A 26,637-nucleotide genomic window follows, 5' to 3' on the forward strand; every position below is an offset into this window, starting at 1 on the left:
GTTATGTTTGGTTTTTAAGGATGAGAAACTGAGTGTGATGCTCAGTCTGTATATATAACGTGGAAAAGTGATGATTGTATATGAATATTGATTTTTTTTACTGCTTTGAATACTTTAACTAATCATGTGACATTACACTTGTCGAAAACACAAGCTCAGTTCCAAACACCATTTGTTAAGTTCCACCAAGTGATACTTCCAGATCAATGTACACAGACGTCCATCCACTCACCATACACAATACACGGAAAATTTCTTTTATTCTGTTTATAGCAACATCATCTACAAAGTTTCAGTGGCATAATTCCCATGCCACTCATTCTGAGTCCCCCATACAGAGCCACACATAGGTTCATCTGCTGCAGTATCAGCACCAGCAGTCCAGAGGGAAATATCAATGTTTGGTTGCCAGGAGGTCACACACTACAACCTGTACTCCTCTCAAATTATATAAATATCTTTGACTTTAAATATTTGTGAGGTATAAAATATAAGTAATCATTTGACATGTATACATAATTATGTTAAACACATAACCTATTACATGAAACTTATTACACCAAAAATCAATAAAGACTCAAAGGAACAGCTAAAATCACTGAACACAGCATATTTCACAATAAAAAGTCAATCTTAAAAAAATCAGTGACTGTACTGAGCAGAATGCATATTTGCACAACATATTCATCATATCATTTATCTTTGATATGTGTAGTCATTGGGACCTGGTTATTGTAAACTGTGAGAAACACCCCTGACCAACAGCATCTTTGCAGTCATACTTACAAACATTTCAAAACAGACCATTCAGTCAAACATTCACGTCTACACTATTTTGATTAGTCCTGTAGATGCAGCTGTTTACTACAACTCTTCGATAATGTAAAAATATCTCTTCTGAATATCACAAACACATAAACTTTTACATATATGAATTTATGTGAACAGTCAAACACATGTCATAACTGGACATGTAATACAAGGACTCAACTTAAATTTTGGGCAAAATAAACTTCAAAATGCATCACAGAACAAGGTGCATCATTTAGAATATATATAATTTGGCTTTGTTCACTTTCTCCTCAATTTGACAGGAAAATCAAACAAGTGTCTACTCATTCGGATGAGACAATAAACAAAGTTTCCATGTGCAGCACATACTTGGTGCACAGAAAAGGACCCATGGCAACAAAAGTGTTGTCCTTTGGCAAAATTCTCTAGAAGAAATCCACTGTGATAGGTACACAAATATATATGCATGCACTCAATGCCTAACTAGTGCGTTGGGTCATGCTGCTGGTCAGGCATCTGCCATGAGGATATGGTGTAGCGATACAGATTTGTCCGAACGCTGTGACCCCTCCTTGAGAAACTGAAACTGTGTTGCTGGAATGTTTTCACCGTCTTTTCCGATCCAATGCTTTCTTAAAACCAGTAGTATATAAGTTCATACCTCCTTTTAAGTATATTTTATCTTCCTGAAAATATACCTATTGATTATTGTCATTCAGTCAACCATGTCACAACACTGAATAATAAATGTACAAAATGCCCCAAAGACACAAAATGTCACACACAGATAATGAGGTATGCGGTCAACAAAACTAAAGGACATGCTGATTTTTTATCAAATAACTACATTCCTTCTTGTACTTTGATTTGAAAATCAAGCCCCACAGTGTTCAGTTTTTATGAAATTCCTGTTATTCCCGTTACGTATTCTATAGTTTTCAAGTTTCTCACTTACGTTGTTTGGTTGTGACTGATGCAGTCCATTACATTTAGAACTGATGACATCCAAACTAATCAAGTGGATAGCTTTATTTTTTGTCATATACAAATGTGCAGTGAGTGACAACAAATGTTGGGGAAAAAATTGAATGATTTTGCATTTATTCTCAGGATACTACTCCCTTTTTTTAGTCAAATATGACAACTATTAAAAATTTTCTTCACATGTTATTTTGAATTGATTGGCTTGGCATTGAAAAAGCATGCCATGAGTTTTTTGTGGGTTTTTTTAAGTGACATTTTCCAGAAATGCTATTATAGATTTTTTAATTTTCATGCTTTTGCTGTACCAGGAACATGTTTTAATGTCATGTTCAAGTGATACATTGCTAGTCGTCTGTCTTTCCTGTGTTTTCATGCCAAATTCATCTTAAACTATTTCCACATTGATGCTTACTATTCAGGAATCAAAGACTTGGAGGAAAGTCTAAACTCATGAAGTAATCAAATGCATTCATGTAATACTGGTGTACATAATGCCACTATGTCAAAGTTAGAGTAAATGATAACTGTCAAAAGTTTAGAAGTAAAATAGAAAAGGGAATCTTTTCGTTGCATAAATCAGTATGTCAGTGCATCAAAAACATTCCTCCAACAGTTTACAAAGGTGGAACTGACCAACAACAACTAAAAAGTAGAAAGCAATCTATATTTTATCTTCCTGAAAATATACCTATTGATTATTGTCATTCAGTCAACCATGTCACAACACTGAATAATAAATGTACAAAATGCCCCAAAGACACAAAATGTCACACACAGATAATGAGGTATGCGGTCAACAAAACTAAAGGAATGCCAAACTCGGAACATTCAGATTCTAAATTTACTGTTGGAAAATGACCAGCAGTTATACTTTGACATTTTGACATAGATCCATTGATAAAAGTTAAAATGAAACTCTTAAAAAAAAACAACAAAAAAACCCAACAACTGTATAGACAACAACAAAAATATCCCCAATATTTTCAAAGTTTCACAATAAACAAAAATACTTTCATGAATACTGGAAATATTTCAGGCAGATCTGGATGCCGAGCCTTTTGACTTCACATTCATAATTGCCATTCATAATTTCCGTCCGGAAAATCTGTCCACTGATGCAACATCTAGACTTGTCGTTTCTCTCATTCTCTCTCATCTTGACTACTGTTACTCTATTGTCTGGTTTGCCTGCTTCATCCATTCAGTCCCTTCAGCTCATACAATACTCTGCTGCCCGACTCGTCCTCAGAAAGGAAAGATCTGAGCACATCACTCCTCTTTTGCAACATCTCCACTGGCTACCTGTCTCACACAGAATAAAGTACAAGATCAGCACTCTATGTTATAAATGTAATCACATCCCCCTTCCTATCTCTGTGGCTACCTTCACCTCTACACTCCATCTCACTCTCTACGATCAGCTTCAGATCCACTCTGTTTATGTATACCCAGATTCAAACACTTGACTGTTGGCCGCCGTTCTTTCTCTGTCTCTGGACCCTGCAATTGGAATGAACCTCCTCTTTCTCTTCGTCAGGTCTCCACACTCAGCTCTTTCAAGTCTGGTCTTAAAACCCACCTCTTCCCAAAATAGCCTCCCTTCCCTGCCTCTTCCTTGTCTTCAGTTTTTCCAGTTTTAGAATTATGCATGCATGTGGATAACTGGTGCAAAAGCGCTTTGATTTGTCTCTGCACACAATTCAGCGCTATATAAATATAATAATAATAATAATTGCACATCAAAAAGACAATATTTAGTTGAGATCTAAATATGGAATTAGGAGATTTGTATATATATATATATATATATATATATATATATATATATATATATATACACACACACACATACACACACTTATATATCTATATCATAATGACGTTCAGTCACACATCTATTATTGTTTGACGTAAGTTATGATTGTGTTGCTATCATGTGCTCTGAGACTGAAACTATTTAGTCGTTTGAATGTTACAGTTATTGACGTAGATTCTTGACACAGAAATCTTTTATTCTCCTCAAACTGATGAAAGTTAGGCTTAGCGGAAAAAACTTAAAATGTAGAGCACCAGCCCTCAGCCAAATGTACTTAATGGTTAAGCCATGATGGTTCTTCCAATCATTGTATTGAACACTATCTGGTCTCTCAGTTTGCCAGCATTTTATCAAAGCTACTTATTTTCTTATCTTGTTTATTATTCATGTATCATTTCACATGCTGATATCAGTTGTACTGCTACAGTGTTTCACTGACTCTCAGTACTATAGTTTCACAGTTACAGTGTGCTCAGTACTTAAGATGTGTGTAGTATTCTGTTGTGGTGATTACAAGATAGTGTTGAATTAATATCAGTTATTGGTTAAAACAATCTTGATATGTATCAGTCTGCAATTTAGTTATCATGCTCTCTCCTATATAGCTTACTCCAGTCTTACTCCAGTCTAGTGCTATTTGATAATTGATTCATTTGAGTCACTTTGACACAGTATGAGCTTTACTTAATCTATACTGTCAGTGTACTTCTACTAAATCAGCATAGCTTTAACCACTGTAACCGCACTATCTAAATGTATCAGAAATGTCATTTGCTGTCAGTGTTTGGTCTTCACACTTGTGCATTATTTATGTTATGTTGTTGCTCATTCCAAGCCAAGTGATAGTCTTTCCATTGTAATATATAATGTGCTTACGATCCACCTGCATTCCTGACATGCTGTACTCATGATATTTATGTATGTCTATCGGGCATTGTCTTATTCTCTTTTTCTTATCAATATTGTAGAAATAAAACGGTAGAAAATCCTTTATGTGACTGGCCTCTACATGTTCCTGGCCTGCGTGTGGATCTTTTCTATCCTTTAATACAGTAAATCAGTAATTCTTTTGTACTGTCTCCTTTATAAAAGTACCACTCGGTTCATACAAACACGGCTACATATATATATATATATATATATATATATATATATATATATATAAAATCATTTTAATAATTAACAGCATAAAGATGGTTGCCTTTATGTTGAAGTAATGGAAAATTCTACTTCTGCATTCATGACTGCAATCCTCATGTTCACTTGTACGTATAAGTAGGCTTTTGCATGACCATTTTTACAATGCTATAAAGGCAGCCACATTCTATTTTCTGGAGAGTGCCGACAAGATATGTTCTTCCCACTGAATGCAGATATTAAAAGAATCTTCAACATGCACATTTGATCTTCTGCATGCATATATATATGAAGGGAGTCAGGCACTAACAGGTCTATACATCTGCTGACCTGGGAGATCAGAAATATAGCCATCCATTTCCCAACAGGTGCTGTGACAAGGATTCAAACTCAGGACCCACAGATTTAAAGTGTAATGCTTTAACCATTCAACTGTTATGCAGTCAGGTGTGGAAACCTGACCTGAGAAAAAATGGAAAGTGACATTTCGGATACAAACCTTCTTCAGACTGGGGTGAGAGGAGGGGGAAGGGGGGAAATGAAATGGAAAGACCCCTAGGGGTGGGAGAAGAGGGGGAAACCAGCACTGCTATGAGACTGTTGCTTTCCCTCCTTTCCCCCTCCCAGTGTGAAGTAGGACTGTGCAAGAAAAGTGATTCCCAATCTTTCCTTGGGCCAAACTTCCATACCTTCAACCTAAGGGTAGTGTGTCTTTGACAGAGCCCTGCAGTCAATCAGCTTTTGAAGCAGTTTCTCTCCAACAACGGCAGTCAATCAGCTTTTGAAGCAGTTTCTCTCCAACAATGTAAAACCAGAAAGGTAAAACAAATAACAACAAAACCACACATATACACACCCTCCTCCTCCCAGTCCCTCCCCCCTAAAAAAAAACAAAACAAAAAAACACACAACAAAACAACCAAACTCACACCCAAAGTAAAAAAAAAAACATTCTTTCAGCTTTTGTCAAATGTTAAATCTTTGGACATCAAGACAAACAAACAACTGTTAGTATGTATTGATTTCCTTTTCTCTGTGTTTAGAATTCCAGACTTAGTGTAAGAAACACACAGGATAAACCATTTCTATTCCTGTTAAGAGTAAGAACACATTAGACGGGTTGCCTCCAATGAAAAAGACATACATGTACTCATTTACACAAAGAGTAAGAACACAAAAGACAAACCGTTCTCAAAGAAGAAGACATACATGTACTCATTAACATGTATCTTTTGGAGCCTGAACGAGGATGGAGCAGCAGGTAAGACACCCGTCAGCTTTGTACAGTTCATCGAATGTTACTTCTACCCATGGAACCGTCAGACAAGAGGTTATTTTCTGAAACACAAACACCATACAGTCATGATAGAGATACACTCATATTGTGAGTATAAATTACAGGGAGAATTCATTTGGGTGATACAAGTTCTGATCTTCCCTTTTGGGCATTTAACAAAATGCAATGTCATATTTAAAGGGGACATGAAGTGGTTTGGCTTTATGGTTTACATGTATCCTGAGAAAGAATTTTATCTAAATGTGGTGGTTCAAGTAGTCATGGAGGCCGCCATTTTCGATAAGGTCATGCTACTGGTACCATGCAACCCAGTACTACCTGCCGCATGTGAAGTCTCCCAACAACGGACCAGGCAGAGGAGGAAACCTTTCCCAACAGCTGTGAAGGTGGAAGAGGATGACCAAAGGGCAGGGGGGGCTCTTATCCTTGGCTGGAAGTCCTCCTAGGAGACAGAACTCTGAAGAAAAAACCTGCACCTGCCAAGGCCATTCTACACGTGGCAGCATCTGCACCTGTGGGACTCTGAGCCTCGGTAGGCGAGAGAGTGGGGAAGGGACTGCACAACTCTTCACTAAAAAAAAAAGTCACCTGTGCTGGTCAGGCAACCAGACTAATGTCGGAACGACGAGCTAGCCCTTCAACACCCAGTTTTCCCAAGCCCTGCGGCGATGGAGAAGTGGTAACGGGGACAGGCAGAGGATGCTGCTGGCTGTTCCTAGTCACGACTCTGCACGCAGGCGGCTGTGGGTTGATGGTCATCCGCCGTAGACTGGGGCAGATGCGGCGCCCATATCCTCCCACAGTGTCAGAGCAGCCCTTTTTAAGGACAGCACTGCTCTCCCCTCATGGGGAAGGGGAGATAAAAGGATCCCTAAACAAAGCCTGCCTCACCTAGTACCTAGTAGGAAACCGCACCTACTTGGACATCAAACACTAACCGTCAAAAACAACAGAGAAAAGAACCAGGAGTCATGCCCTGACTCTGGGTGCCTGGAATGTTCGCACCCTTTTGGACAGAGATGACAGACCAGAAAGGCGCACAGCACTCATTGCTAGAATGCTTGATCGCTACCAGGTGGACATAGCAGCCCTGAGCGAAACCAGATTTGCTGGTGAAACCCAGCTGGAGGAAGCTGGAGGGGGCTACACCTTCTACTGCATTGGGAAGCCAGAAGGCACCCCAAGAACCTCAGGCATGGGCTTTGCCATACAAACCAAACTTGCATGACAGCTTGACAGCCTTCCATGTGGGATAAACGATAGGCTGATGACCCTGCGTCTGAAGCTGTCCGAGGATCACTTTGCCACAGTCATCAGCTGCTATGCCCTGACGATGACCAACCCTGATGACATCAAAGAAGCTTTCTACAAGGAGCTCAGCCGCACCATTTCAGCAGTAGACAGAAAGGACAGGATGATCATCCTTGGGGATTTCAATGCCTGCGTCGGCATGGACTTCTCCTCGTGGCCAAAAGTCCTAGGACAGCATGGCACTGGCAAGTGCAACTCCGACGGGCTGCTTTTACTCTCGCTCTGCGCACAGCATGGACTGACCATCACCAACACCCTCTTCGAACAAGCAGACAAGTACAAGAACACATGGATGCACCCCTGCTCCAAGCAGTGGCACATGCTGACTATGTGATTGTCCGCAGAGGACTGCATGAGAGGAGCAGTCTGTTGGTCAGACCATCGCCTGGTATGCAGCAAGATGAACATCAGACTTTGACTGGGGCATCTACATTCAGTTTCACACAGATGGCAAACTTTTCAACTTGCGGTGACTCCACGCTAGGTCCAGAGTGTTTGAGGCACTGTTGAGAGAGGTCCTCTTCGTTGATGACTGCGCGCTTGCTGCACGCACCCATGAGGACATGCAGTTCATTATGGACAGGTTCTCAACCTCCTGCAGGCACTTTGGACTCACCATCAGCCTCAGAAAACCAAGTCCATGTACCAATCAGCTAGCTAACAGAATGCCAGTGCCTCCCCCACACCTGCAATCAAGATCGATGACACAGAGATCAAGTCAGTTGACAAGTTTTGCTACCTGGGCAGCATCCTATGCAGCAATGGAGCCCTTGATGCAGAAATGACACTGCGCATCACCAAGGCCAGCTCTGCCTTTGGCAGACTCAACAACAGGCTGTGGAACAACAAAGGCATCAGGCTCAGCACCTAAATCAAAACCTACAGAGCTGTTGTGCTGACCACCTTGTTGTACTACTGTAAAACATGGACGACATATCGCTGTCACATTCAACAACTTGAGCAGCTTCACCAGAGATGCCTATGAAAGATCCTCAGCATAAAGTGGCAAGACAGGGTCTCCAACCTCCAGGTCCGAGAGAGGAGCAGCCTGTCCGGCATTGAAAGCCTGCAGATCCAGTGCCAGCTACGCTGGACAGGACACGCTGTCCGCATGACAGATAGCAGGATCCCGAAGACGCTACTGTATGGCCAGCTGAAGGAAGGCCACCGCGAACTTGGAAGACTCTGCAAGCGCTTCAAGGACACCTTGAAGACAAACCTCAAAGCCTGTGACATAGACATCGCTTCCTGGGAAACTGATGCCCTTGACCGCTCTCGCTGGAGGATGCTGTGCTCTAGTGGCATAAAGACTTTTGAAAACAAGAGAACACTGGCCATTAAGGAGAAGCATGAGCGAAGGAAGCAGGGCTCAACTTCTGGAGATGTTTTCTCTTGCTACACCTGTGGGAAGTGCTGCGCATCCAGAATCAGCCTCTTTTCCCATATGAGGACACACACCGACATATAAGCCTGCCTGTCTACTCATCCATCAGTCCGACGGGAGACTCCATCATCATGACATCACAACTTCAGAGACTCACTTTCCCTTTTGACTGACTTGTAAAGCATATAAAAATGAATTTATTAAAAAATACTGTGAAAGGATTTTCCAAAAGAGAAGGAAAAACAAATGCCGTGTAAGGTCTGAGTAGGACTGGATTTTAATTTAGTTCCATATAATTTGGAACCAAGTTTTATGGAAGAAAAGTTAAAACAAGCTGCTTAAACTTTGGCAACCCACACAGATCAAAAATATAAGTGTCAATATGGAAACTGTCTTTGCCAGCTCTGTTGCATCCGAAGAAAGCACAAGTTGCGGAGATAGTGATTTGACTGTCACAGTTTTTGAAAACACTGAATGTGATGGGCCTGCAGTTTGAATCACAGAACATCCGTTATTTCCCGCATCTGGTCTAAATCAAGCAATCCTGGAAGCTGGCTTTCAGTAAAGTTGATGTGATTCACAACTGACCTCTTTCTTTTCCTTTCTAGAGAGCCAAGCCCAATACAATGGCACCCTATTTTGCACCAAGCTGATAGTTTAAGTCAATACAATTGCTTTAATGTGTAGATATATTCAGCTTAATGCATTGTTCTGAAATAGACCACTATAGAGTTCCGCGGCCATCTTGAATCTTGTGCATGTGCATCTAACTTTTACTCGTAATTCAGGAAATGCCAAAGGCGATCGACATGGACAAAAGTAGCAAAAATGTGCTGTCCTCCATTTCTTTAGTTGACAGCCTCCATTCCTACAACCAAACTCTGGTCAATGAAGTGCAATCATATGCATACACAAATAAATTATGAGCAAAGAATTGCAACAAGAAGCCTGCTGTTTCTCACGATCTGCTCCAATCGATCGTCTTTGTTGCTAGCAATTTATGAGAACCAAACAACTTTGAGAGCACAGATCATTTGACATGCCTCTATAAGTCATGTTAGCACAGAACTTTCCAGCAGTCTATTATTTACCCATTTGGAAGGTTTTCTGAGCATGATGCTATTTCACTTCTTGTCCCCTTCCGAATAATGGCATGTAATTCTTATGTTTTCATTTTAAATGATGGCATGACGAATAGAAGAGGATCAAAAAACAAACAAAAAAACCCATCCTATTATTCTGCTTTCTTTTCTTTTTTCTTTTTTTTCAGCACAGATACTTATGTGTAGCCAGGTTGGCTACAATCTTCAAAGTGATTTACCTCCCCTTAATCTTCAGGTAAATCAGTCACAAATGATTTACCTCCCTTCTCAGGGAGTACGGGAGCATCATTTAAGTTTTTAAATTATGAACACTTCCCAATACACAGGATTATAGTTTTTATTATATTATTAAAATTCAGTAAGATTATATTTTTTTAGTTATAATGATATTATTAGGTCAGAGAGCCTATAATATTTATAAATCATTTATGTGAAGGAATTTTGACGTGACCTTCTCAGTTATAAATACAAAATACCTCACCTGACACACGACCTTACCACATAAAACCAAAACACACCTATATTTCTTCATCTTTTCATGTTTAAATAAAATTTTTGTCATAGTATAGCATACACAAAACAATCGTTCTATTTTTTCTGTTGCTTTTTAAAGGAAAGTTGTATATCTACACGGACATATGCTTATGGGTTTGAAGTGACATACCTTAAAATCATTTCCAAGATCTTTTTGGTCCTTGAGGATTGTCTGCCCATTGACAAAAAGCACATTAGCTGACCTGTCCTTCTCCAGCTGAATAATTTGGTACTGTTCTCTGGATTTTTCTTGAAGAACCTGCCCATAAGAAAAAAAGCCCATTTTACTGTCAAACTAATCTGACTATGCAGTACCACATAAAACATTGTTATAAGGTAAAGAGTATACAGTAATATTAGAAAGGAATTTTTTTTTTCAAATGTTGATACAGAATACATATATACTCAACAATCTCCAGATAAATTATACATAATGAATATTAAACTATATGCAATATTTGTAGAAAACTGTGTTACATACATGGGTGTGCATATCGCATACTTATATGCACACTATTTTGTATGTAATGTGTGCATCTTTTTTGAATGATCTTGATAAGATTCTTAATTTTACATTTCATTTCAAACTGTCAGATGATGGCTGTTTTGTTTGTTCATCCATTTGTTTTTAATTACTATTATACTATTTTTGGTGTTGGTTTTGTCTCACAAACACATGCATTTTTCCAAATTGCATCTCCTTTTGCAACACAGATTCAGAATCAGAGCAACTTTAAGAAGTAACTTTAAGAGAAATTAAGTGTGGATGTCACCAGCTGCCGTGGCGAAGTGGTTAGTGTCGTGGACTGACGGCTGGGAGGACGCGGGTTCGAATCCCAGCGGAGGTGGGTTTTTCGGCCTGTGGCCGGCTCCTACCCAGAGTTGAGTGTGCTGTGGGCTTAAATGGGGAGACTTGGACCACACAGTCGAGTGTCATCCACTTCAAGGATGCGTCTTTGGGTGTGTTGCTCTAATTACCTGACCAACACTGCAAGTGTCTGTATATCTCGGGCCTGGATATCATTATGACAGGAAGCGTAGAGTACAGCCTTGTCACGCAGTACCAAACCAAAAATGAACCTCCATAGCAACATCATCATCATCATAGTCATCCTCCTCCTCCTTCATCGTCATCAATATAAAAACAAAATAGTCTCAAAGTCTGTGGCCTTTCATGCCCTGCTCTCATGGTGACCTCAGTTTCGATACCCCTCCACTTCCGTGCTTGGGGTGAGTCCTGTCAATGACGTCAGTGTCGGCAGATTCACGGGGGGCTGTTGTTTGAGGGGCGTGGTGGCGGTCTCCACTCTGGGAGGGACGCTCACTCAGTCTGGCTCCGCGACTAAGTAATTATTGTCGTTAGTAGGGGGCTTAGCAGGTGGTGTCTTAAGTACGTTAAAACAGAACAGGCACCACTGAACACCACCGAAGTGACTCAGCAGCAGTGCAGGGTCTCCTCTGGTGTGTGGCCTCCTGGCGACCTAACACTGATGGTTCCCTGTGGACTGCCGACGCTGGAACTGTGATGGACGAACCCGGGTGTGGCCGTGTATGGGGGAATCTAAATGAGCGGCGTGGGGCAGCAAAAAAAAAAAAAAAAAAAAAAGTGTGGATGTCTGTGATTCAGTTTCAAGGTTTTAAAACATGCAGACTGATCCATATAAACAATGCACGTTTGAAATTTGGCATACAAACTATAAAACACACACAAAAGTTAGCACATTACCTTCAGTGCAGTCTGGGAAGCTGCACTGCTGCCCATCAACAAGACCCCTTCTTGTGCCATGGTGACCACACTCTTCAGATGCAGGGTTCCCGTAACAGGAATACCCGTCACAGGGAAATCGGAAAACACACGCTGGAGACAATCTAGTCCCGCTTTGTTGGTTCGGGAACTGAGACCGACAAAGATTTCTTTACCTGTTGGAACACAAAAAATTATGCAGGAAGGCATGTTTTGTGTGTGTGTGTGTGTGTGTGTGTGTGTGTGTGTGTGTGCGTGCGCTTAGTTCTATTTTATATTGTTTCCTTAACCCTTTGAGCCCTGACCACCGCTTTACCGGTGGTGGAGAGGGGTGGCATAATGCCTGGCCACCGGTTGAGTGGTGCGTAAACACTTGTGTCATGCTTTGCTATTGGTCGACTTATATTGAAGAGCCAGTCAGAAAAACCGTAATATTCCGATGCCAGTGAACGCAGTACCAACATTGCCGCGCCCCCTCACTGTGTTTTGTGCATGTGCTTTGGATAAAAAAGATTGATTTCTACCATGAAGCATGCAGAGTCTCAACCTGACATGCCTCAGATTCATTTTCAACATCACTACCTGTAGCAAAATCATCCGATTTGAATTCTACCTCACTATCAGAGTAATCATTGTCATCCTCTACTTCCGATAAATCATCAAGCATATCAATTACTTCCTGCATTGTGTACAGTTGTTTTCTTGAACGTTTTGTCCCCGATTTCTGCCCTGACGGGCCAGGTTGAGACTCTGCACGCTTCAAGTGTTTATGCACTGCTCAACCGGTGGCCGGGTATTATGTCATTTTTCTCTGCCACCGGTAAAGCGGTGGTCAGGGCTCAAAGGGTTAAACAGTGTTCCACACATAGTATGAAACAACTGTAAGATTTGAATTCCAGACCTGCACAAAAACCAGTTTACATATCTTATTAGTGCTCATAAAAAAAGAGAAGAAAATGTTTCCCCTTTGACGATACCAGCAAATTACTAGCCACTTTATTCTAAAAGTAAAATGAGAATACTACAGTACACTCATCAAAACGTGGAACATAGGGACATAACAATGCTTTCTGTAACACAATCTGTTTTTTTATCAGGACTGGACTGATTTAGTCTGGAGCTCTACCCACAACCTGGAGCATCAGGGATCACTCTTTGTTTTGTCTCTATTTATTTGTTTTTCACAAATCAGTTTCACACGCTTACACCAAACTGATTCTGTAATGGTATACCTACACTGTCTCACTCCTCCCCCAGTTCTCACAACAGTATACACTACACAGTATATAAAAATGTTGAAGGAACAGACCTGTGAAAAGAACATCACCACCATCCATTGTGGCTGCTGGGTCATCCATCTCATCGACTTGAAAACCAAGGCTTCTAAGGCATTCTTGTATGGGTACACCCTTTAGAAAGAAAAAGAAAAAGTCAAACCTTACAATACATTTCCCCCAGATCATTTGATACATCAAGAAAAAAACAAAATAAACAAACAAAAAACATATATATATATATATATATATATATATATATATATCTATGGACAGCGCTGGGTATCAATCCTAGATTGATGTGCAGCGAACAGCTTGACATCAGTCTCCAATAATTTAACGGATGTGAAGTTTAATTCTCAGTCAATTAAAGTCTATGCGGACCTTTCTTGATTCTTGAGTTTGTCCTGCATGCACTTTTCACCAATGGCTAATAGAACTGCATACAGAAAATCCAAACAGAAATCAAACTCTTGATCCACAGACTGATCACGTGACCCTCAGCACATCTTCCTGACTCGCCATTTCTCTCACCATAATTACCAACAAACTCCCATTATTTTTTTTGTTTACCGATGAACTCCCACCCATATTGTCATATGTAATGATCACCGATGTTGTTCAATGATGTTTTGTTGGGAACACCGCAAATCACCCAGCTTTGTATCCATTGAGGATCAATGCCCAGCTACTTCATGTACACACACACACACACACACACAAGTAAACACACTTAGAACTATTATATAATATATGTTAGTGGCCTTGATCTTCAAGCTCAGTTAATGAGTTACACATATGGAAATGTCAGAAAATGAAATGTTATCAAAATGTTTCTTTCTAAGAGCAACTCTAATTTCTTTTTCAGTATTCATAAGTAGATGTACAGTATTCATAAGCACATATACAAAGCAGCAGTTAAGAAGTTCATGGTGATGCATAAATCTGCTCTCTTTTCACCCCATGCTCAGCTTGGGCCAAGCAAAAATATGTCATGCCATCTTGGTACACTCCTCATATCATCGAGTGGTCAGTATGCCTTACTAGTTACTTGCTTCCCCCTGAAATTACAAAATGCCCCCAAGAAATTCCAAAATGCAGTTGGGCAGGCTGGTAACATAATTCTATTCATCGCGATCTTTCACACTACCTAAAATCATCACCCAACCAAAGCTTGCTCCAAGGTTAGGACATGTGAAAAGCACACATTGATAAGATAAGTTCATGCTTTTAACACAGAGCATGATATGTGCAAGAGTGACTGCACAACTCATCAGGTAGCATGCATGTACAAAAGGGGTATGGAGAAATGAACCCAGAACACCCCCACCCCCTCCTCCCAAAATGGAAAAGTTCTCCAACTAACTTACTAATTAATATACCTTCATTTGGCATGTACACACAGCAATAATGATATTACTGTATTATCACTGTGTTGCATTACGTTTTGACACAATCGGTTTCTCTCTGTGAACTAGGATTGCTCTCCCTGGGGAGAGTGCATAGCCACAGAACAGTGCAGCCCATATCTTTTCTTTTTTCCTTTCTGCAAGTGTAATTTTTACTACTAAAGTGAATATATCCAAAGGATTTTGTCAGGGACAACCCTTTCGTTCCTGTGGGTTCTTGAACATGCCCTAAGAAATGGTGGAAGAAATGTGAAACACAATAGCGTTTATTTTGAGATTTGACAAATTAAGGCCCTTTAGTCCAGAAAAAACAACCAAGAATATGCAACACATAACAGATGAATGAAACAAATACATTGTAACCTCTGCATATTCACTGTGGCAAGAAAAATGGTAAGGCAAAGACAGAGAAATATCAAACATCAAGTAAATACTGTTACTCTTGATGAGAAAAACTCAAAAAAGGCATACTGACATCCTTTGCAAATTATTGCTGCTTGCACTTCCCACCTGCTAGCATACAGGTCAAATGCAACATACTCCAGACACTTTTAAGCTGAAAGGGTGTTAGTTCAGACCATACTCTGGTGAAATGGGAACAAGCATAGCATTAAAAGGAAATTTTCTTTTTGCACAGGACAGGAATGTCAGACCCCTGCCGGAGTCTGCACTAGTTGGGTCACGGTTAAGTATGTGTAATTAAAACATTTTCTTCCACAGATCTGCATTTACAATTACAGGTCTGAATTTAGGTTGAAAGTTTTAACATGCCAGTGTAACAATTTATAAGACGTAACAATTATGACTTTCTTTCATCATTATCCTTAAACACAAAATTGCACCCACATAGAAAATGAAAGCACTTGAGTAGACAATATTGAAAACTCACCTCATTTACCCGACTGGGATGCCCAAGCCGTGTCATACATGCTTTCTGACCAATGACAACTGCAACATCCTCCACAAATGTACAGTCTGGATACTTTTCATCAGCAGGGAGTGTGATCACCTTTAAGCTGCACTGCTCCAGAGTTTCTCTGTAGTTGTTCCATTGCTCTTTGGCTCGTGTCAGGGATATCTGCTGAGAAGAGTCCATTTTGACAGCGTTCTCAGCAAAGCTGTTTGGAAGCTCTCTCATGATGGCATGGGTGTATTTGAATGCTCGTAGGCCCATCATTGAAGAATATGTCTTACACAGTTGCCGCAAGAGCATCTGAAAAAAAAGAAAAAAAAGAACAATACAAATAACATGAGTGTTATATTTTACTTGCATGTTTAATTGCCTATATTAAACTTACATCAAATCTTTTTTGCTGTACCATCATCTGCACTGTTTCATTACTCCCATGTCACTCTTCCAAGTCCAATGAACACAGCCACACCCAGACTTATCTACAGTTTGAAGTCATTTTAGTGGTTTCAGAAGTGCCTGTTCTGATTCAACATATGCTGACATTATGCATCAACTAAGCCCCATACTGATGACAATAATCTCTTGGTCGTGCAGAGCTGGACTGAGTGAGTGCCACCACTTCCTACATGAAGACCACCACCACATCCAACAGTATCCTAATATCAAACTCTCTCTCTCTCTCTCTCTGTGTGTGTGTGTGTGTGTGTGTGTGTGTGTGTGTGTGTGTGTGTGTGTGTGTGAAAGTTTCAAAAACAGTGGTACTCATTGTTGGATTTCTTGGTTCTGTCTAATGACACATCCTAAATAGACTGAAGACAATATGTCTACCTATCTACACATAAAGGCACTGTGTGATACTGCTCTGACAATGCCATGATACTCTTGAAATCATCTCCAAGCAGAGCTACGATGAATAGTGTCATGCTGTGACTGGCATCAAAATACCACTGCATGTCTCGCTGCTGATAATTGCAAAACAGAAGTTATACAAAATGTACAGAGAATGATAGCAGGTTAGACTTGATCAGTATCCCTTGGTGGAGTCTGTCATATGGGATCTTGAGTTAATCCTTAATTTTTCATGCAAAGCTTGCTGGAACTGTGTCTTAACAAAATTATGTGCATAAAATAAAATTCCTCTTAAGTATCCCACAGACTTGACTTGCACATGGTCAAGACCTTGTTACAGGCCTGTTCACGTTCCAAGTTATTGATTTAACTTTGCATGCGTGGCAAGCAGTTCCCTGACTTGGTTATGACTTTTTATAGCACGATTTTAAAGACCAAATAAGGGATGAAGTGAATCTGAACTTGCAGATTCAGAGTTGATCAATTTATGAGAAGGCAAGCATGTTGACGCAGCCCTTGCCCTCCCATGTCTATAGATTTCGCGCAGACTAGAGAAAAATCCAATTAACGCTCAAGAAACAGCACTGGCCCTGGGGCATTATCACTGCTATTTTTTTGTATTCACATACACGTTAAAACATAGTATACAGACTTCAACCGTGACTTACATCACCCACCTACATTTTTTTTTAGGCCTGTCGTTTGCACCTATTCAACGCAATGAGACTATCAACGTAGCAGTAACCGGTCTACAATAGATGAGTGTATGGAATGACATGTGTCTGGTGGTGAGTTGTGTAATGGGGTCAACCTGAGAGTTTCATGCATGCCGTTGTTGACCGCATTCGGAGGGCGAAAACTCCATTACGACTTCCGGTGTGAAAAAAGAAAGTACAGCAGCCGCGTTCAACTGAGAAATCAAACGGCTATTTGCTTCAGATTTTTTTCTTGAAAACAAACACAGCTTGCACTCTTTGAAAGCATTGACAATGATCTAGTGTTGTTGATTTCTTAACATTGAAAAACGTCCCTTAAAACCGCACAAATTTACTTAAAATCAATAACCGAAAAAAAGTTTTAGTTTCAAGAAGTCGAAGCGTGCGGACTGATCCAAATATGCCACAGCACACCCACTGGAAAAAAAAAAAAAAAAAAAAAAAAAAGCAAGCAAGCAGATTCTTGGCGCGGCCTTCGCTAAAACCCAATGCATTATTCAGGCAGGTCTCAAGAGCCTACCGTTAGTTTGTGTAAAACATGAACACAGAATGAAATAAAAGAATTAAACCAAATAAACAAAGAACTAAGTATATATATATATAGGCCCTATATATTGAAATACAACGAAAAAAAAACCGTTAACTCTTTCCGGACGAAGGAATGCTCACTCATTCCTACACAAAACGTATTCGGTTTCGGACGAAGGAATGGAATAGCATTCTCCGAAAGTAAAATTCCATCATGCGCTGTACACGTGATTTTGTGATTAGCCAAGCGCTATTCTGGGTCACTCCACAATCGAATAGTATGATTGGTTAGTCTTGGATGTGTGGCCTGTCTCGCACACACGCTGACAAAGTCACTGACCGGTCGTCTACTCGTGTGCCAGCCTGTTAGCAAAGCGGCCTCTTAGAAGGTTGTGAAGCGAACAAGGCAGTGACGGCAATGTTTTAGGGTTGCCGAAGTACTTGAAATGCTACAAACTGAAGGGTCGGACATTGAAGAGGTTGATGATGACAAAGAAGAAAGCGAATTTAATGTAGAAAGCGAGCATGGGTATGGTGATTTGGGGTGAAAAATTGGCAGTATTTTCTACATATGGCAAAACATTAAAAATAAGATGAGAAATTTGATTTTTTTTTTTTATATGTAATAGCTCAATACGTAATAAACCAGTTCTGAAAGTTTCATTTTCTTACACAGTATTTTGTATTTATTGTAATTTTTTTCCAAACCCCTACAAATGGGCGGTCTGTGGGGGAAAAGCAAGGGACAAAACTTGTCCCGAGTGAGTTAAAAACAAATGGTTGACTTTTATTTTTAAACATTGAAATAATATACCCTCACAGACTTGAGGGGTGTGTGGTGGTGTGGGTCGTTTTATTGGGGTCAGATCGAAACATTCACAAGATTTCATCTCCCAATGGGACAGCAAGTCGAGAAGTTTACTCCACTTGGACTGTTTTTTCCCTTCCCTGCATGGAACTAGCACACAGCATGGATCCACGCACACAGTGACACATCGTCATAACACCACCACATCACTGTTTAACATTGCAAGATGACGTACAGGACAACGTCATTATCATCATCATCACTGTACAGCTGGTGTAGTTTATCCTTGTACATCATGCATCTTCACACCAAATCACCACGCCGAGTCACAGGTTTAACAGAATCCTACACATCGGCAGTCAAAATACGTTGCGATTGTTTATTCTTTATACCGTTTTTGATCATTTTAAACCAAAGTCAATTTCTGCTGATGGAATGCCTTTGAATGAATTAGTGGTGGTATTAGAACTTTTGTATGAACGCTAGTTGGCCAAATGTAAACATGCGATCTACAGTTGAGTATCCCCTTCAGTTTTAAACCTTACTGGTGCTCAGAGAGAGAAAGAGAGGCTAATTATTTCCCTTGAACAAGTTGATCTGTGCTTAGCAACTTGAAAGCGACAAAATGGCGGCACACAAGAACCAAAACTAGTGCTTGTGGCTGAGCAAAAACTGCAAGTGTAATGGTGGAATCGGAAATAACATGTGTGCAACGGCCAGTGGAAGGTAAAGTAAAGGTTGTAAAAACCATAGCACACTCAGCACAGTATTTATAGTTTTTGATATGGGTTTGACTTGCCCATAAAAGTACACTAAGGGGTCATGGATTGTCAGTAAGTGGAACTGATTTAGACAGACTCGAAGCTGACGGAGAATAAATTATAGACACACTGGTTCAGCGGACTAGAGTCGTTACTGTTTCTAAATCTAACAGTGATGAGTTTAAAATGCAATACATATCTATTGACAACAACATCCCTACCCCCAATCGATCTTTGCTTTGTCCTCACCCCCTTCGGAAAAAAAAAAGAAAAAAAAAGAGAAAGAAAATAAAAAGAAAACAGCTCCAAACAACAATATAAAAGACATTGATGACTCACGATCAACTGAACCAGAGAAACATTAAGTGTTTTAGTAAATGGTAATCTTTTATTTGAAAACCACTTTTGAACACAAGTGAAAAGGTTAGTCAAAAATAAAAGAGAGAGAGAGAGAAGCTGCATTATTTCTCTGCAAAACCGAAGATATAACGAAAATTGAAAACATTGGTTAAATAATCAGTCTGATCAGTGCTTGGAAATGGTAATGCCGTGTGTGTGTTTTGTTTTGTTTTTCATTATGAACAAAAATATGTCAGTACTCCCTTAGTATTTAGGAATATTTCAGTTGCACAAAAACTTAGCTTTTTATCTTTTATCATGAGCAATTATTTTGAAAATTTTTCAATAGTTTGTAGATTTAGCATTTGTTTATTGCACACTGGAAAAAGGGTGATTTTTAAATGTGAGGATTTTACAGAGCGGGTGATGTTTATTTGTAGGACAGCAAAGCAATGTTTTTCCATCATCAGTGTTAGTCCAGGAGAGGTGTCTGTCTCTGAAAGCATATGGTATTGGCAAATGATTTATTTGGCATTGTTCAGTTGTCAACATTTTGTTGGATTGAAGACATTCCACTTGTATACTACCTTTTTTGCTGTCATATCTTTTGGTGTGGTATCGCCTTCATGGTGCTTATCCCAAATCCCCCATACACAGCTACCTGGGTTTGCTCAGTCACAGACCCAAATCTGACAGTCCACAAGGAGATTCAATGTTAGGACAACAGGGGAGACCCTGTGTTGATGATGGGTCACTTAATCAGTGGTGTTCAGTAAAGCATATTCTGATACAACATATGCAGGATACTTTTTACTAATATCCATACTGACTGTTTAATGTTCCCTTTGTTGTGGGGCCGGGCTGAGTGAGAGGCCCTGGAATGGACATTGCCATAGTAACCCCTTAAGCGACCGTTTCCATGAATCTGTCAACACTTAAGACCATGTCATAAAATCATCACAAGCATGGAAAAGGAGGGAAACTGAAACATAGGTCATCAAGAGAGCAGGGACTGAATGATTACTAAATTTGGGATTTTTTTTTTTAATGTTTTCAAAATGAATAAGGATGATGATGATACTGTTCTGGAGGTACATTTAGGTTGGGATCTGTAAGATAAGGCTGTGCTCTATGCTTCCTTGAATATGAAAGATGGGCGAAACCTGAAAAATACAGATATCATGTGGCAGCCTCTGTGCATGTGTGTATGTGTGTGTTTGTGTGTATATGTGGGTCTGTGTGTTTGTGTGCATGCGCGAGGGTGTAAGTGTACACAAGTGTCAGGAGAGTTCTGTGCATGTGCGTATGTGTGTGTGTATGGGGGGGTGGGGGATGGGGGGGGGGGGGGGGGTAGAGGATGAGGTATGTGTGTGTATGCATGCCTACACTGTGGGAGCAACGGAATATTGGAACGTGCGGGTGTGCGTATATATATATATATCTTTGTATATATGTGTGGGGGGTTGGGGGTGGGGGATATGGGCGTATGTGTGTGTGCTTGTACAAGTAAGTGTGCCTCTGTGTGTGTGTGTGTGTGTGTGTGTGTGTGTGCCATGGAAGCTGCGATACGTAGCCTAGAAATGAGTGTGTGGAGGAGGGGGTTAGAAGGGGTGCAGGGTAATGTGTGTGTGTTTGTTGGGGCTCATGTACGTTTATGTGTATTTGACTGTGCTTTCATATCTGTGAAACTGCATGTTTGGTGCATATCTGTTATGCATATGTGTGTGTATGTGTGAATGTGTGTCTGCGTGTTTTACATATATTTGCTTATTTATCATCATTGTTGTCTTTTTTATTTAATCATTTATTTATTTATTTTATTATTATTATTATTATTATTATTATTACTTTTTTTTCTTTTCTTTTTTTGTACTCTTATAATTGACTTCATCAAGTTTTTGCGCCTTATACATATTGTTATTATTAGAAGTAGTTCTTTTTTATGTATTTATCTATTATTTATTTACTTTTTTTTTCTCAAGGCCTGACTAAGCGCGTTGGGTTATGCTGCTGGTCAGGCATCTGCTTGGCAGATGTGGTGTAGCGTATATGGATTTGTCCGAACGCAGTGACACCTCCTTGAGCTACTGAAACTGAAACTGAAACTGAAACTGACACTCAACTTTGTGATCTTATTCTTCCCATCTAAACTAATATTGCACTCAGCTTTTGTAAGAGCCAGCCACAGACTGAAAGATTCCATGGTAATATGCCACTGATAGAGTTTGAACCCACATCCTCACAGTCATCAGTCTTTGACAAACCACTTCCCAGTGATGGCTGGAATGTACAATTATTTTGAGATTTTCTTTGAAGTTTTCACTCAAGCATCATAATCATAGTGTAGATTGTTCTGGTTCAATTTAGGTAAACTGGCAGTTTACTTGGATAGACTTGTTAGATTATTAGATTTCAAAGATGATGGATGTTTTTTGTGTGTGTCTGTACATGCCTTCATTTCCCCAGGTAGATAGTATGAGTTTCAAATTTATCATGAATAAAAGGTTTGATCTCCCTGTGGTTGCATTGACATATTTTTGTTCATCTCTACAGAGAGGGGCCATTTCTTGTGATCTGAAACAAGGCAGTTCCAAATCATTGATCCTCCTCAACACACCAGGATGTCAGCAAACGGGAAAGTGCGTGAGAAAATGCATCCCATGCAGACCCTCTTCCCCTGTGCCTCAGGTGTCACCATGCCCCAGTTTGGTGCTGAGGATGCAGAGGCAAAGAAACAGCCACGGAAGGCTTTGCTGAGCAAGTTGGCATTGAAGCCATCACCTGTGGATAACACCCCAGTCAACAAGCGCTATCTGAAAAAGATCAGCTCAGGGATCAAGTTTGATGAGGATGTGGTCAAAGAGAGGTGTTTCTTCATGATGCCCTATGACACCAAGTATCTTTTTGTGAGTATAGGAGAGATGTGTGGCTTGTGATTGTGAGGTGTCTATGTAATTTTTTTGCTTCATTTGCAAATCATGTACAAGTTTACATTTGTCTGATATAATGCACTGTACTACTGTATGCACTGTATTGCTGTATTCCATTCAGAGTGGTAGTTCTTTCTCATTAAAAACTAAAATTGTCAGCAGCTACACAGTGATGAATAAAGCAAGTCAAATTGAGTGGAACGAAACCTCTCACTTTATGGCAAGGGGTATTTTTATCAGGTTATTTCAGGATTGATACTGCCTGATTTGTTCAACTTTTTGTGTATTTAACATACTCTCATTTTATTTGGCTGTTGACTGATTGTAGTTCACCTGTTTTCTTTCAGGAAGCGCTTGACATAAGCGATATTGTTGCTTCACGCCCAAAAGTTCACCGACCAGTTGGCCGACACAATGCAAGAGGAACAGACCTGCGACATATGCCATGCAGCCTAAAGACCACAAAGCCCCCATCTTTGAGACCTCTGAAGAAGAGCCTTGCCAGAAAAGCCCTGGCTATGAGTGTAGTGGCTCAGGGTGAAGTCTCTACTTCCAGTGACTCAACAAGCAGCACACGTTCTGACCCGAGCAAGACCACAGAGAAACCCACCGAAGTCTTCATGACAGAGGTGTCAGAGGAGGCCCAGGGGAAGCTTCGAATGCCAGACACACTTGGGGAACTCCAGAGTAAGCTGAGATCTCTGCAAGACGCTGCCGCAAAAGAGGCAGAAGAGCAGAAGAGACCCAAGTCTGCCAGGATGAAAGCAGAGAAACCAAAAAAGGAGTGGGATGCGTTTCTTATGTCCCAGTTGTCCGAGCTGACTGCCACGTGGATAGTGCATGAGCGCATGTCTCCAAACAGAGAGAAGGAAGAGCTTCAGAAGACTTTGGAGGAGTGGTATGGAAAACCAAAGAACACAGACCTGGTGCACGAAGAGGGCAGCGACTCTGAAGCAGAGTTAGATCCGTTCACCAAGGACAAGAAAGTCAAACCTAAGAAAAAGTGGAAGAAACCTGAAGAATCGTAAGTTCACAAATGTGCATGTGTGTGCATGTGTGTGTGTGTGTGTGTGTGTGTGTGTGTAGAATAAAATAGAATAGATGTTATTGTCATGAAACCATAAGGTTTATAAGACGCAAGTGCAATGGTAAATGAATGAATGAATGAAAAACACACAATTAATCAATCATTTAATGCAGTAAATTGCAGCAGCATTCATAAACAAATTTTCCTAATCTTGTTTGTATATTTTCATCATCTTTTGTATATTTTCATCATCTGTTAGCATCACCTGACTGGGAATATTTCCTGTGTTATTTGAATTTTGAATATCTTTTAAAAATTGTTGCCTTAAAGTTTTATATTTAATACAATGATCAAGAAGATGGATTTCGTCTTCCAGGATGTTACACTTGTTGCACAATCTGTCTTCTTGTGTATGTGTGTGTGTGTGTGTGTGTGTGTGCACTTATACATTTGCCTGGCTGTAAACTGTTATTCATTGTCATCTTTGCTCTTCATTGTCTGAATTGTGCACCACACGTTAGAAAGTAAAGGACAATGCCACAAAATGCATTTATGGAAAAAGCTTGAAAGCTTGACAGAGGTTGAGATTTACATCTGATCTTTATAAGACTCCTCAGAAAGACAGTTCATGAAAGATGGTAAAAATCAAAGTCAAAAGTCAAAGGTCAAAGTCATGCTGCAAATCATACACTAACAAGGGGATGCTTCACTCCACCCCCTCCCTTGTTTTGTAAAATATTCTTTTGTTAATGTAACATTTGAAAGCCTTGACTCACTTCTCTTTCTTTGTTGTGGACAAAAAGCAACAACAGTGCATTCTTATATCACTGTTGACTGAAGATGTTCAAGGTCACATTTTGTTCAACAACAATGTAAATGGGGTAAAAAAAAAGAAAATAACAACAAAAGTCATTCAGATGAGACGATAAACCGAGGTCCCGTGTGCAGCATGCACTTAGCACATGTAAAAGAACCCATGGCAACAAAAGGGTTGTTCCTGGCAAATTCTGTAGAAAAATCCACATCGATAGGAAAAACAAATAACAACTGCATGCAGGAAAAAATACAAAGAAAATGGGTGGCGCTGTAGTGTAGCTACGCGCTCTCCCTGGGGAGAGCAGCCCGAATTTCACACAGAGAAATCTGTTGTGATAAAAAGAAATACAAATACAAATACAAAGAAACAAAGGAAACCAAAGAAAGAACCATTAGTTACTGAGATTTTTTTCTTGTTCCAGTCTGCTGGAGAGAGTGTACGAACAGACCCCGACCAAGAAAGCGGCAGCACATGATCCATACTCTGATGATAATACTGCTCCATTCTACCGTCAGCCTGCTGGCATTCGACGCCAAAAAAAGCGTTTCCAGAAGGAAGAAGAAGGTGAAACGTAATTAAGCATGATGTTGCTGTTAAACTTTGCTTTAGAATGAAGAAGTAAATGATCACAAATGATTCTTGTGGACACAGAATTTTTGTGGGTGGTTTGTGTCACAGGCCCTTTGAAGTATAACCTTTGCTTAAGGTTAATGATAATGATTAAAAGCAATCATAACAATTAATACTGGTTTGACTGTTATTGCTGCTGTCATTAAGTACTGTTAAAGATGCTGATATTTTTATCATCCACATGCGTGCGCACATATGTGAGTGTGTTATATGTGTGGTTGCCTGTGTGTGAGGACATGTAAGCATCCGTTACATTTATGGTCGATCATTTTTTTCAGTAAAAAGTGGGGTATAATATTTAACTGTGTTCAGTGGTTTTGCTCATTTTGATGAAACTTCTTTTATCTGGAGAAATATGTATTCACTATTTTTAAGGAGTCAAAGTGGTATTATTGATGTATTTAGACTACAAAGAAAAAAAAGCTCTGAGAAGTACAGTGAAAGTTCCAAAAGATAGTGAGGAATGGGGCCTGTGCTTGGGGTCATTAAAAGAGGGGGTTGAGAGCAGGGCAGAGGGCAATCCGAGATTGGGGGGGGTGGGGGGGGGGGGAAGGCTGGAGAGTTTGTGAGAGATAAAGAACTGATTTGTGGTTTTATGTTTGATATTTCTTACATTTGGAGAGAGCTGTACTTTTACAATTTCGTGAATGTAGAATGTTATTCTAATGTTGTACAATATCAAGCTATCTTGTCACCCCCAAGCCAATTATCCTTGTGCAATGCTTTTATGGGGACATTAAACTGATTTGATTGATTGATTGATTGATTGGATGAAGCACAAAACTGTTCCATAGGTACCAATAATGGGTTGAAAAAGGTCTTTCTTACAGGTTATTACAGTATTTGCAATGCTTCATATAGTGCATTTCAAATCTGAAATTTGTAGTATTCTTATTAATGTAGGTCATACTCATATTCACATGGAATGAGTTCATTTATAGTGGCCAATACCTGATAATAAACAGTGTGTGTGTGTGTGTGTGTGTGTGTGTGTGTTGTGTGCGTGCGTGCGTGTGTGTGTGCAAATATATCATACCGAATTCAACTCTGTTTCTGAAGTTAAGATACCACTGGGATTGAAAATGATTATCTGTTGTTTAAGATTCTTTGCCTATAGACTACTTTGATGATAATTCAATCTAAAAGCTTACACACTACAAGAAATGATTTGAATTTGTATGTCAGCTTGGGTTATCATCTCTTCCTTACTCATGTTGGATGTTATTTACTTGTTAAGTAAGATTTCAAAATGTATTGCAGTTTGTTACATGGTACAATTCTGGGTATTCACCTATTTATTCATTATTTCCTTTACTTCCTTTACTTATTAATTTTATGCATTTTTAAACATCCAAAGTTTCCATGTATCTTGAACATTCTGCGGTTATTAAGTTCATGCTGGGCTGTAACATTTGTTAAAGTTGTGAGAGACTGTTCCAAATTTAAAAAAAAATAATTCTAAACCTTTTCTTTTTTCCATCAGCCTGCAGGCAGGAGCAAATGATAGAAAGTAAACGGTTTTTCTTTCCACTCT

At 39.8% G+C, this 26,637-nt stretch overlaps 2 protein-coding genes across 5 annotated transcripts in view; one reads left to right on the top strand and one right to left on the bottom strand.

Moving 5' to 3' along the window:
* Window positions 1-262: 262 nt before the first annotated feature.
* LOC143301620 (N(G),N(G)-dimethylarginine dimethylaminohydrolase 1-like) lies at window positions 263-17,978 on the bottom strand. Of its 4 annotated transcripts, none has more exons than XM_076616037.1 (7): window positions 17,933-17,978; window positions 15,675-15,998; window positions 13,412-13,511; window positions 12,085-12,278; window positions 10,489-10,617; window positions 5,916-6,067; window positions 263-3,078 (listed from the first exon to the last, which is right to left on the bottom strand). In XM_076616037.1, exons 2-6 carry the CDS (start codon window positions 15,996-15,998, stop codon window positions 5,948-5,950), a joined length of 867 nt encoding a protein of 288 aa, XP_076472152.1. In that variant the 5' UTR covers window positions 17,933-17,978; the 3' UTR covers window positions 263-3,078; window positions 5,916-5,947. The 4 variants fall into 4 exon arrangements, with proteins under 4 accessions (XP_076472152.1, XP_076472170.1, XP_076472142.1 ...); XM_076616055.1 differs by lacking the exon at window positions 17,933-17,978 and adding an exon at window positions 17,359-17,645 and having other exon boundaries at window positions 5,939-6,067; XM_076616027.1 differs by lacking the exon at window positions 17,933-17,978 and adding an exon at window positions 17,359-17,645.
* A 1,192-nt stretch (window positions 17,979-19,170) lies between these two features.
* The window catches only part of LOC143301703 (uncharacterized), a 30,258-nt gene continuing 22,791 nt past the window's right edge, over window positions 19,171-26,637 (top strand). Inside the window, exons 1-4 of the mRNA XM_076616099.1 lie at window positions 19,171-19,325; window positions 22,253-22,605; window positions 22,977-23,653; window positions 24,895-25,037. Coding sequence (XP_076472214.1) covers window positions 22,321-22,605; window positions 22,977-23,653; window positions 24,895-25,037 — 1,105 coding nt within the window. The 5' untranslated portion in view covers window positions 19,171-19,325; window positions 22,253-22,320. The remainder of the gene's footprint in view (window positions 19,326-22,252; window positions 22,606-22,976; window positions 23,654-24,894; window positions 25,038-26,637) is intronic.

The sequence above is a fragment of the Babylonia areolata genome, chromosome 2 (genome assembly GCF_041734735.1).
Source record: "Babylonia areolata isolate BAREFJ2019XMU chromosome 2, ASM4173473v1, whole genome shotgun sequence".
Lineage (NCBI taxonomy): Eukaryota > Metazoa > Mollusca > Gastropoda > Neogastropoda > Buccinidae > Babylonia > Babylonia areolata.